The sequence below is a fragment of the Mauremys mutica genome, chromosome 21 (assembly GCF_020497125.1).
Source record: "Mauremys mutica isolate MM-2020 ecotype Southern chromosome 21, ASM2049712v1, whole genome shotgun sequence".
NCBI classification, from domain to species: Eukaryota; Metazoa; Chordata; order Testudines; family Geoemydidae; genus Mauremys; species Mauremys mutica.
Window position 1 is genome coordinate 25108914 of NC_059092.1, and position 12328 is coordinate 25121241.

The following is a 12328-nucleotide window of genomic DNA, read 5'->3' on the forward strand; positions in this document are numbered from 1 at the left end:
GAGAAGCATCTGGACTGGGACTAGAGAGAGAGCTCTGGGTTCTGGACTGACCCAGGTCTTTGCTGTAACTTTCCATTCTCTACGTTAACTAAAGATTTTCTACGCTGTGTTCCAGACACCCAGCAAACCCTCCTGTTTGTAGAGCACTGGCTGAGAGTCACCCCCGAGTCCGGAAGTCAGGAGCACATTGTCCCCCTTGGGGGTGCAGGTCTCTGGTTCTGGTGGAGTCACTGAGGGGAGCTCATGGCAGGAAGCGGGGTGCTGAAGGCTCTGAAGTTCTGTCCCAGGAGGAGGTGGAGCCAAGCGGCTCACTCCAATGGGAGAGTGTGTGACCCTAAGGGGGTTAGAGCACTAGTCGGTCAGGTGAATTCCTGACAATGAAACGTGACCTTCTCCCTCCCACCCCCACCCCCGCTTTCCCTTCCCTTCCTTCAATTCCCACCTCCCTCTCCTTCACAGATGCCGACATTTCTCATCTGCTCTTCTCCTAAACCTTCCACTCACCCCACCCCATCTCCTGATCTCCCTCACACCCACTCTCCTCCCTCCCTCCCGCCCTCTTCTCTTTAACCTCTCACTCTCCTCCGGCTCTTTCCCCTCACAACACAAACACATTTTAGTGTCTTCCATCAGAAAGACCTTTGACTCCATTTGCCTCCCCAGCTCCCGCCCCTTCTCCCTTTCATCTCTCAGCTCATTGAATGTGCCTCTGCAATTGCTGCCTGGAGTTCCTGTCCTCCGGTTCCATCCTAGACCCTCCCCATCCAGCTTCCATGCCTTGCGCTCCACAGAAATTGCTCCTGACAAAGTCTGTAATGCCTTTTCCCAGCTAGCACTCAGACTCAGCGCTCCACCCTCCTTGGTTTGCCAGCCGCCTCTGGCACCATTCACCACTCTTCTTAAACTCTTGTCCTCCTTGGCTTAACTCTGTCCCCTCTAACCTCTCTAATCACTCCTTCACCATGTCCATCAGAGGATCTTCCTCATCCCCCCTCCAGCCCTCTGTGGGGTTCTGTCCCCACCCGGACTCTGTCCTTGGTCCCCTTCTCTTCTCCCTCTACACCTTATCTCTGGGCAAAGTCATCTGCAAACACAAATTCAACTACCATCTCCACGCTGATGACTCACAGATCTACCTATCCACTCCAAACTTGTCTCTTTCTGCTCAAACTACAATCTTGGCCTGTCTCTCTGACGGCTCCTTGTGGTTGTCTCGTCATCAGCTCAAGCTCCATGTGGTTAAAACAGAGTTCCCAATCTTCCCCCCAAGACCTCCCTGCTACCTCCTTTGTCAGTCACTGTGGACAACGCCACCATCCTGCCTGTCACTTAGGTCCATAACCTGGGTGTCATCTTTGACTCGGATCTCTCTCTAGGTCCTCACATTCAGGTTATGGCTAAATCTTGCCAACTCTTTCTGCAGAACCTCTCTAAGATGTGGCCTTTCCTGTCCACCCCCACAGCTAAAACTCTGCTCCAGGCTCTCGTGTCTCGACTGCTGCAACATCCTTTTCTCTGGCCTTGACAAACGCAGGCTCATCCTGCTTAGATCCATTCAGAAGATGCTGAAAAGATCATTTCCTAGCCCGTTGATCGGACCATGTTACCTCTCTTTGCCTCCCTCCACTAGCTCCTCCATCTCCACTGCATCAAATATAAACTGCCTGATTTCAGCTGTGAGGCCCTTCACAGCCTAACCCCACCTGACCCATCATCTCTCATTTGCTACCAAAATGTCGACTCCCACCTCCGATCTGCACATGATTCCAGCCTCCATTACCCACTTTATACATTTGCAAAAAAGCCCCTTTTTGTCCCATACTGCCCCTCATGCCTGAGAGGAGCTCCTGGTAAATGTCTGCAAAACTACCTCATACTCCAAAACCCTCCTCAATGGCCTCCTTTGCCAGTGTGGAAGCCAGTAAATAATTAACAAGGATTTGAAGAGATCTTAATGAATGTTAGTTAGCAAGAGTCAGGCCATACTGTAACCTTAATGACGTAAGACTTGTAGGAGCAAAGATAGTGCGAGGCGACAGGACAGGAACTGTGTACAAAGTTATTACGACCTTGCAATCACTAACCAAAATGCAGGCTTGCTTTTTCTAGGATTGAGACAAATAAGATAAGCCTTTTTGCTATGTATAAACAAAACGTAGTTGTTGCTTTTTACTGTCTGTATTATTGTTAGAAATTGTCTGTAAAAGGTATAAAGGCTTGCTGTGATTGTTTACCAGTTGAGAGACCTGTCCAGGACTGGGGTGACCCTGTGTCCTATGGCACTCTCTCCCTCCATGGTAATTACTGGAGAAATTAAAGAATTTGATTTTGCTGCACCCAAACAATAAAAGCGAGAACTTAGTTTTTCTTCGACAATTTGGGGGCTCGTCCGGGATGGCAACGCCCACGGACCCACAGACGGCTACTACGGATCATTCCCCTTCGAACCCCATGGCGCCACATGAGAGGTATGAGACCTTTTGAAATCTCTATTGGGGTATCGGAGGAGGACTTTCCGTGAGGACGTCTGTCTCTGTTGGGCTCACGCCATCTGAACTTATTGACTGTGCAGCAGGATCAGATGCAAAGTGGTATTGGGGAGAGGCCCCAATAAGGTTAGTTTATAGCAGTACTGGGAACTGCTGAGTTGGCCAAGGTAAATGCATAAGGTAATGCATAAGGTAAATGCATAGGTAAATGCATTAGAATGCACCGGTGCTGAGGGGTTTTTACCGCCTCAAGAGGGGTTGTCATACCGCCTCATGGTATTGGTCCGGACCAGGTAAAGATGCATCATGGTTAAAATAAAAAAAAAAAAAAGAGATAAAAAGGTTAAAAAAAAAAAAAAGGGTTAAAAAAAAAAGAAAAAAAGAAAAAAAAAAGGAAGAAAAAGAGGCCTTGGTGTGTGTGTGTGTACACCAGTGTGAGTGGCTGTTACCGGGCTAGCCCAGTAACTAGTGGATCTTTAGGAGATCCGACCCACGGTGGGCTGACTCAGCCTGGCATAGTCCGGCGAGGAAGCTGCCTGGGTCTAGGGGTGTGTGAACCCATCTTCCCTCCCCTTTCCCTTCCGTGTGGGCTACTGACAGTCTAAATATTCCACCTTACCCCCTAAGGGTGCCCCAGCATATTACATGTACGTACATTATGGTCCTAAAATCTGCAGGTATTTAAATGATTGGAATCTGTACATGCGTGAAAAATTCATTTAAGCCCTGTAAAATTTACACCATCTATCTGTTTTACCCTTGTTATTTTATGTTTGCTTACTTATTGACTGTGCAGCAGGATCAGATGCAAAGTGGTATTGGGGAGAGGCCCCAATAAGGTTAGTTTATAGCAGTACTGGGAACTGCTGAGTTGGCCAAGGTAAATGCATAAGGTAATGCATAAGGTAAATGCATTAGAATGCACCGGTGCTGAGGGGTTTTTACCGCCTCAAGAGGGGTTGTCATACCGCCTCATGGTATTGGTCCGGACCAGGTAAAGATGCATCATGGTTAAAATAAAAAAAAAAAAAAAGAGATAAAAAGGTTTAAAAAAAAAAAAAAGGGTTAAAAAAAAAGAAAAAAAGAAAAAAGAAAAAGGAAGAAAAAGAGGCCTTGGTGTGTGTGGACTGGACTCAGCCCTCATGAAATTTGACAGGACACCCAATGCTGACTACCAACTGCACCCCCACTAACCCCAGCTCAGATGGACATTCATTTGCTGGATAACATAATGCTTAAATATTGTCAGGCACTAATGAAATGTGTTAAGTCTTTTTATACACAGGTGATGGGAGCACTACCAAAGGATCCTGTGCAACCTTGCCACTCGTTGGAACCAGGAGCCTGGGTCTACATAAAGATCCATCAGCGAAAGACTGCCTTGGCTCCATGCTGGAAAGGCCCTTTCCAAGTCCTGCTGACTACCGACACCGCTGTGAAGTGCCACAGACTGACTGCTTGGACCCAGGATTCTCGCTGCAAAAAGACCCCTCCACATCAGAAGAATTTTCCTATTGATGATTAGCCTATTCTTTCTTCTAGTTCTACTGTGCTTCTGGACAGCTTCTGGACAACCTCTCCCTTGTCCACTGACAGACCAACTGTGCCTTTAGACTTTTCTAGAAAAAGCACAGCTATTACAGGGTGATATGTGCTGGAAACCTCTCCCCTGTAGGATGCTAAACCTTGATTGTTTTGGGAAGGCAGAAGCAGCACTCACTCCACTGACATTGCCAAAGTCCAGGAATTCCTGACTAAAAGGACATTGAGAACTGACCCTGGTGAAGAAACACAGAATTACATACTGGCAGGAAGAAATTTGTGGGACCCATGCTTGGGACTGTGGTATTAATTGGATTTTGGGGTTTATTCTACAGGCTGCGCCCTGTGTTCTGGATAAATCCTTCAGTATGTATTGCCCTCCCTAATTGGATTTTAACTGACATTGCCCTTATCCAGTTTTCTACATACCCAGATTGCTCACAAGGGGCTGCCATTAGATTAGCACAACAAAAGGCCTGGGTTATTTCCTCTGGACAAGAAGGGAATTGACCAGATCCCTGTGGGCTGGGGCCAATAGTGTAGTAGTCATTTGGACTATTCTTAAAGGCCAAGAACATGATAAGAAATTGGGGCAACTAGAAAAGGCCACTAGTCTTATTTTTGAAGCTCAGCTATCTTAAGTACAGGCTGGAGTTGGTGAGTTACATGTCATTTCCACCCTTACTTTTATGACCCAGAAGTTACTGACAGAGATGGTATTGAATATCACTGAGGCTGGGAAGGCATTGCAGTGGGATCTGGACCAGACTTGGCCCACTGCCCTTACAGACACGTCAGGAGTACCATCTGATCTGTGGTCATGAAGACATACTTGGACACTTTCTGGATGGAAGTGTGGACATTCACAGTGCTCCTTCCAAGCATATGGACCAGTTAGGGGGTGTGGGCTCCCACATACCGAATCCTGCTGGGTCCATGGGGAGGATGCATGTGGAACTGAATTATTTACCGAGACATCTGGGAAATTAGACCACCTGGTATACCTACCTGATTTATAGACAGTACCCCTAGAATAACACCTGACAAGATATACATATTGATCTTACCACTGCTGCAGGCAATTATATCATTTACTGGCCTGCGGATAGAATGCAGATAGAATGCAGATAGAATGTTGCAAGTAGCTCTTAGATTTTAGGTATATTTTGATTGGACTAGAATAATGCCTGATCGGTTTCATAAATTTGCTTTCATTGTTACCTAAGGTTCAAAGAATCTCTGAATTGCAAGGGCAAATTCACTTGCTTTAGAATATATTTTAAGCTGAAAAGGATACCTTTCATACAGCTTATAGAGTGTTTACTTTATGTACTAGGTATGTTGTTTTATGCTTTGTGATCAGAATTGTACAACAGCCCCGTTGTATTGTTCCTCTGGGACTGTTATTGTTTGTCGTGTTGTTAGTTAGTTTAGGATTATGTTATTGTTGTTGTTTTTGAAAAAAAAACAAACATAATTATAGTTATAATACCTTTTCATGTTCATGCTAATCATGCATTGTCATTACGTCCCATGACGGTTGACAGGTTTGCTGTAGAATCTGAAGTCCATGGTTTCATGCGAATTGAGATTTGAAATTGTTTGTTGTACTAGAAGTACAAAAGGGGGGAGTGTGGAAGCCAGTAAATAATTAACAAGGATTTGAAGAGATCTTAATGAATGTTAGTTAGCAAGAGTCAGGCCATACTGTAACCTTAATGACGTAAGACTTGTAGGAGCAAAGATAGTGCGAGGCGACAGGACAGGAACTGTGTACAAAGTTATTACGACCTTGCAATCACTAACCAAAATGCAGGCTTGCTTTTTCTAGGATTGAGACAAATAAGATAAGCCTTTTTGCTATGTATAAACAAAATGTAGTTGTTGCTTTTTACTGTCTGTATTATTGTTAGAAATTGTCTGTAAAAGGTATAAAGGCTTGCTGTGATTGTTTACCAGTTGAGAGACCTGTCCAGGACTGGGGTGACCCTGTGTCCTATGGCACTCTCTCCCTCCATGGTAATTACTGGAGAAATTAAAGAATTTGATTTTGCTGCACCCAAACAATAAAAGCGAGAACTTAGTTTTTCTTCGACACCAGGATGCCTAAAAACTTAGATAACCATTAGGCCATTGGTGCTCTGAGACGACAGCCTGCCATGTCTCCTTATAATCCCCATCCAACTATATACATCTGTTGTCGCCTGTCTTATACTCCAATGGGACCATATTTTGTTTTGTACCTGTACAGCACCTGGCACTCAGGGGTCCAGGACCAGGACTGAGGCGCCTGGGTGCTGCCATAAAACACTAATAAATAACGATGACGACGATAGCAGGGCAGGTAGGTTTACTTTTTTAAATTGGCTTGCTCTTCCCATGAGACATCCCTGTCTTGTTGGCCCTGTTTTTCATGAAAGACTCTATGGCCAGTTGGAGAACTTGAGAGGTGGACGTGTAACCCGAGAAAATGAGAGGGGAAGGAATTATTATTTCATGTCATAGTAGCACATTCTAGCTTTAATCACGCTGGGGCTCCATTGTACTGGGTGTTGTACAAACAGAGCAAGTGACAGTCCCTGCCCCGAACCAATTACACTCAATTTTGGTTGGATGTATTCCTGGATGTTTCGTCACATGACAATCTTTAATTCCTGGGGACTCCAGGACAATCCTGGAAGGTTGGCAACCCTACGCTGATGCCACCTCTACCTAGTTTTTGTTCTGCTTTGAACTATTTAAGTTTTCTTGTTTGTTTCTTTTTACCAAAATAGTTAAATAACCCCCCTAGTGCGAGTGCAGTTCTCTCGGTACAGCCGTGCTTTACACCAGTGTAGCTTATTGCTGTAAATGTAGGGGAACAATCTGTATGAGTATAACCAGGGCTTAAATTCAGCAGGAGCTGTCCAAAGCGGAGCACAGGTAAATATTTTCAGACCTTGACTCCAGCCTGATGCTGTTGAATGGAGGGACAGAGAGGGGAACTGTGAGGCACTCTAGGAAATACTCGATGGCAATTTAAGCCTTGAGTATAACTGTGTCCACACTAAGGCTATGTCTGCTCTGCATTTTAGTTGGTAATTTTTTTGACACACAGGGGTGTAAAAAAAAACACCCTGACCAACAAAAGTGTTACCAATGAAAAGTGCCAGTGCGGACAGCGCTTTGTCAACACAACTATCACCCCACGTTGAGGGTGGTTTTATTTTGTCAGGGGGAGAGCTCTCTCCTGCCGACAAAGAGCGGCTACACTGAGTGCCTTGTAGCTGTCAGGTGAGCAGTGGAGACATAGCCCAAGTGGTGATTTAGGCTAAGTCTACACTAGACAGTTTGAAGTGCTGCCGCAGGAGCGCTCCCACGGCCGTGCTTTGACCTGACACTGTGGGTACCCGCGAGCACAGGGGAGAGAGCTCTCCCAGCGCTCCTGGTAAACCAGATCGACAAGGGGAGTAGCTCCAAGTGCTGGGAGCCTGGCTACATTGGCGCTTTACGGGGGGGGAGGGGGGGGGGAAAGCAAAAAAAAAAAAGGCCATTTCATAGGAGCTGGGGAAATTAGCAGGCCCCGGCCACACTATGGCCGCGTGCGCTGCCCTCCCCGCGGCCCCGGGCACATGCGGCGCATCCCGCCACCCCGCCGGGAAGGAGCCATGCCTGGAGCGCAGCCGAGCAGGAGAGGCGCCGGGCTCTGGACCCCGGCAGCGGTGGGGGAGAGCGGCTCGGGGCCGCGCGAGCGGGCCATGTAAAGTTTATCGGCACAGGGGGTACCCCGGCCGGCTCCTCACCCCTGTAGGGGGGTAGCATCCCCGCCCCGTGCCAGCATGTTTCGCCGGCCACCGCAGGCCAGGTAAGAAGCCGAGTTCCCCACTCCCCCCCTCGTCCTGGTTCCTCAACTGTACGGCATTCCTCCTCACTCCCAGGCTTGCAGCTGTAATGGCAGCGCAAGCCTGGAAGGAGGGGGTGGTGGTGCGGCTTCCAGTTCTTGGAGCTGTTGGTGAGTACGAGCTCCGGCACCAGGCGGGCAAGGGGGGCTGGCAAAGGGACTGCTCCCCCCAGGAGGTAGACGGGGGGGCTCAGCTGCAGAGCCAGGATGAGGGGGGGGGGAAACTCGGCTCTTTACCTGGCCTGCGGCGGCTGGCGAGACATGGAGGCACGGGGCGGGGACGCTACCCCCCTACAGGGGCGAGGAGCCGGCCGGGGTCCCCCCCAAGCCGATAAACTTTACATGGCCCGCTCGCGTGGCCCTGAGCCGCTCTCCCCCGCCGCTGCTGGGGTCTGGAGCCCCAGAGCGCCCCCGTCTCCCTCCAGGCTTGCGCCGCCATTACAGAGGAACCAGGGGAACCCCACCCACTATCCCCATGTCACCTCAGTCATGGCTACTGCCAGTCACCGTCTAGCCCCCGCACCCTGGGGCGGGCTGCAGTCTATCAGCCAATCATCACAGGGGACAAAGGGTTTGGACTGGCTGCCTTTACCCACCCTCAGGCTGTCCCCCTGCAACTCCAATACCTGTGTGGGCCTACGACCAGGCCCTGCAGCCTGGGGAGTTGCTGGCCTAGGGCTTCCCACCCCCTAAGGCCTTTCCTCAGCCCTGCATCTCTCTAGGCCCCTCGGGTGAGCTCCCCAGCAGCCTGGCCTGTCTCTCCCTCCAGTCAGAGTGAGACTGCTCAGCTTCCGGCTGCCCTGGCCTCCTTCTAAGGCCCAGTTGCTTTGTTTGGGGCATGGCCCCAGCTGCAGCTACTTCCGCCAATCAGCCAGGGCTTTGCTCCCTTCCTCAGCCCCAGCCCTCTGCAGGGCTTTTCCAACTCCTTCCAGGCTGGAGCGGGTGTTCACCCCGCTTCAGTGAGCTTGGCCCTGAAATCAGTTGGGTTTCAGGTCCTGTAGATCCTCCCCTTAGGCTGAGGGGGGATCCTTTAGCAATGGAAGATTCAAGTCCATGCTAGGAAATGCAGGATGTGCCTGCCCCTCCCCACCTTACTGGCACCTGAAGCTCTTTATCCGGCAGTCACAGGAGATCCCAACAGCACAAACACAGCAGTTGTTCCAGGCTCTGCAACTGGAGCTCGCACCCAAACGGAGACCTGATTAATGCAAAGATCCTGGGGCTCTAACCTCTCCCCTTGCCCTGGATGCACTGCCAGAGACTGGACACATCCCCTCCCTAAGCTGACACCTCGAATTAGACTTGCCTCCATTACAGAAACGTCCCATCACTGACCGCGGGGTCACTGGACTGGTGCTGACAGAGCCCAGCTGTATGTAGCCAAGGACAAGCCACACTCGGGAGTTCCAGGCACTGGGGTGAAACCCAGCGTGAAGAACCTTCTGGGAGCCATTAAAGGTCAGAGATCCAAGAAGCCTTTTCCCTTCATTTAACCCTGGTCTATGGTGGTGGTGGGGGGAGGGTAATTTACTCCCTCTCACTAACCTTCAGCAAAACAGGAATCCTGTCTGAAAGCCCCGCACTGCCCTGAGGCGCTGGGAATGAAACAGCCTGAGAAGCACTTGGAATAGCAAGTGTGAAAAATCAGGATGGCGGTGGGGGGTAACAGGACCCTATATAAGAAAACGCCCCAAATATCAGGACTATCCCTATAAAATCAGGACATCTGGTCACCCTAGCCTGGAACCAGGGATTTCCCCACGGCCTGAGCACCTCATGGGGCTGCGAGGGGCTTGTCAGCGTGTGCCGCACCCCCTGGCTGGGGGCGGTTGGCATTAGATGAAGGGGTCACAGTTCAGGTCAGTGGAGCTCAGCCCCGCCCCCCCCCCCACTACACACATTGTCCCAGCAGCGCCCCTGACAGCACCTGGCACAAGGGGGCCGGGACCCCCCCAGTCACTATAGCAACGTCACTGCTCCATGTCAGTGACCACTCAGTGCTGGGGGGAGCGCGGTGTGGTTATCCCGACACCTCTGAACACAGAGACCAGAACTGCTCCCCCCGACACCCAGCTCCCCACTCCCTGCACCCCTCCGGCCGGCTCCCCCCTCCCCGCACTCCCCGGCCCGGCTCCCCCCCCCCGACACCCAGCTCCCCACTCCCTGCACCCCTCCGGCCCGGCTCCTCCCCCCCCCAGCACCCAGCTCCCCCCTCCCCGCACCTCCCGGCCCGGCTGCCCCCCCAGCACCCAGCTCCCCCCTCCCCGCACCCCCCGGCCCGGCTGCCCCCCCAGCACCCAGCTCCCCCCTCCCCGCACCCCCCGGCCCGGGTGCTCCCCCCAGCACCCAGCTCCCCCCTCCCCGCACCCCCCGGCCCGGCTCCCCCCCCGACACCCAGCTCCCCCCTCCCCGCACCCCCCGGCCCGGCTGCCCCCCCGGCCCGGCTGCCCCCCCAGCACCCAGCTCCCCCCTCCCCGCACCCCCCGGCCCGGCTGCCCCCCCGCCACCCAGCTCCCCCCTCCCCGCACCCCCCGGCCCGGCTGCCCCCCCAGCACCCAGCTCCCCCCTCCCCGCACCCCCCGGCCCGGCTGCCCCCCCGGCCCGGCTGCCCCCCCAGCACCCAGCTCCCCCCTCCCCGCACCCCCCGGCCCGGCTGCCCCCCCGACACCCAGCTCCCCCCTCCCCGCACCCCCCGGCCCGGCTGCCCCCCCAGCACCCAGCTCCCCCCTCCCCGCACCCCCCGGCCCGGCTCCCCCCCCAGCACCCAGCTCCCCCCTCCCCGCACCCCCCGGCCCGGGTGCTCCCCCCAGCACCCAGCTCCCCCCTCCCCGCACCCCCCGGCCCGGGTGCTCCCCCCAGCACCCAGCTCCCCCCTCCCCGCCCCCCCCCGGCGTCTCCCCCCGATACTCACGGGAGTGGCCCCCCCGCAGGGCTACAGCCCCCAGTAGCATCAGCAGGCGCAGCGCCAGGCCCAGCGGCGCCCCGCAGCGCGGCAGGACTCGGCCCATGGACCCGCTCCCAGCCCGGTCCCGCCCCGGGAACCTCGCTGCGCTGCCAGCGCCCGAGTCCCCGCTACCGGCCGCGGAACCTCTGCGCTGCGGGGATTGGCTGAGAGGGGAACAGCCCACCAATAGCGACGCACAAACCCGCCTGCGTCACCGGTCGCTGGGCAGAACCGGCCGGGCGGGAGGGGGCGAAGGGGAAGCGAAAGTCTGAGGGGCGGGGGGGAAATGGGGGGATTTGGCGCCGCGGAGAACTTGGCCCCGGGGCTGTGATGACCAGAGCAGCGATTAACTGTAGCCCCGCCCCGCCCCGCCCCGCTTGGCTAGAGGGGCCAGTCTGACCTTTGCTGGGAGTGTCCCAGGTGGGGAGACCCTGCGCTGCGATCTAGCCCCAGAGACTACAACTCCCATGACGCCCCGGGGGAGCAGTGAGGAGGCGGGGCCCCGGGGGAGCAGTGCGGAGGCGGGGCCGTGGGCTCTGTTTTGGGGGGAGGAGCCAGGCTGCGGGGGCGGGGCTCTGGCCCTACCAGGAGCTGCTGCTAGGGTCGGCGGGGGTCTCAAGCCTTTGTCCTGGTGACCCCTTCCACACAGCAGCCTCTGAGTGCCACCCCCTCGGGGCCCGCGCGTCCACTGGCCCACCCGAGGCAGTCGCCCACTAAGGGCGGCAGGGTTTGCGGGGCAGCGTTGCGCCGCCCTTAGCGGAAATTTGGCCGCGGGGGGTCCTTCCGCTCCAGGTCTTCCGTGGAAATTCGGCGGCAGGTCCTTCCCTCGCTCCGGGATTCGCCGCTGAAGTGTCTCAAAGACACGGAGCGGAAGGACCCCTCGCCGCCGAATGCTCAGAGGAGCGCTGCCGCCTAGGGCGGCAAACACCCTGGTGCCACATCCGCACTCCCTTTATAAATTAAAAACATGTTTTTGTCTATTTAACACCATTATAAATGCTGGAGGCAAAGGGAGGTTTGGGGTGGAGGCTGACAGCTCACAACCCCCCATGTAATAACCTCGTGACCCCCTAAGGAGTCCCAACCCCCACTTTGAGACCCCCTGTGTTAGAGTGACCAGATGTCCTGATTATATAGGGACAGTCCCGATATTTGGGGCTTTGTCTAATATAGACACCTATTACCCCCCACCCGATGTCCCAATTTTTCACACTTCCCATCTGGTCAGGCCAGCTGCTGCTAGGAAGCTGCTGGAGCCTGCTGGGGCTTTGAGCTGCAGGGAGGAGCGGTGTTCCTCAAGGGCTGTTGGTGGCTTCACTGGAGTCAGAGCAGAGACGGTTGCTGTGCTTGGAGCCTGCAGGGGAGGAAGGGTGAGTAACCCCCCTTCTGGCTTGGGAAAGTGCTGGCAAGGGAAGGGGCACAGCAGAGCCTGAGCCTGAGGAGAGGCATCAGGGGCTCTGGGAGGGATGCATT

The 12328-nt window shown here is 54.0% G+C and overlaps 1 protein-coding gene across 5 annotated transcripts in view; it reads right to left on the reverse strand.

The window, feature by feature from the left end:
• Positions 1–10979, reverse strand: part of LOC123354317 (class I histocompatibility antigen, F10 alpha chain-like) — a 67510-nt gene extending 56531 nt beyond the window's left edge. For all 5 annotated transcript variants that reach the window (XM_044996222.1, XM_044996224.1, XM_044996220.1 and 2 more), the window contains exon 1: positions 10823–10979. In XM_044996222.1, the coding sequence (XP_044852157.1) occupies positions 10823–10919 (97 nt within the window). In that variant the 5' untranslated portion in view covers positions 10920–10979. The remainder of the gene's footprint in view (positions 1–10822) is intronic.
• Between the last annotated feature and the right edge of the window lie 1349 nt (positions 10980–12328).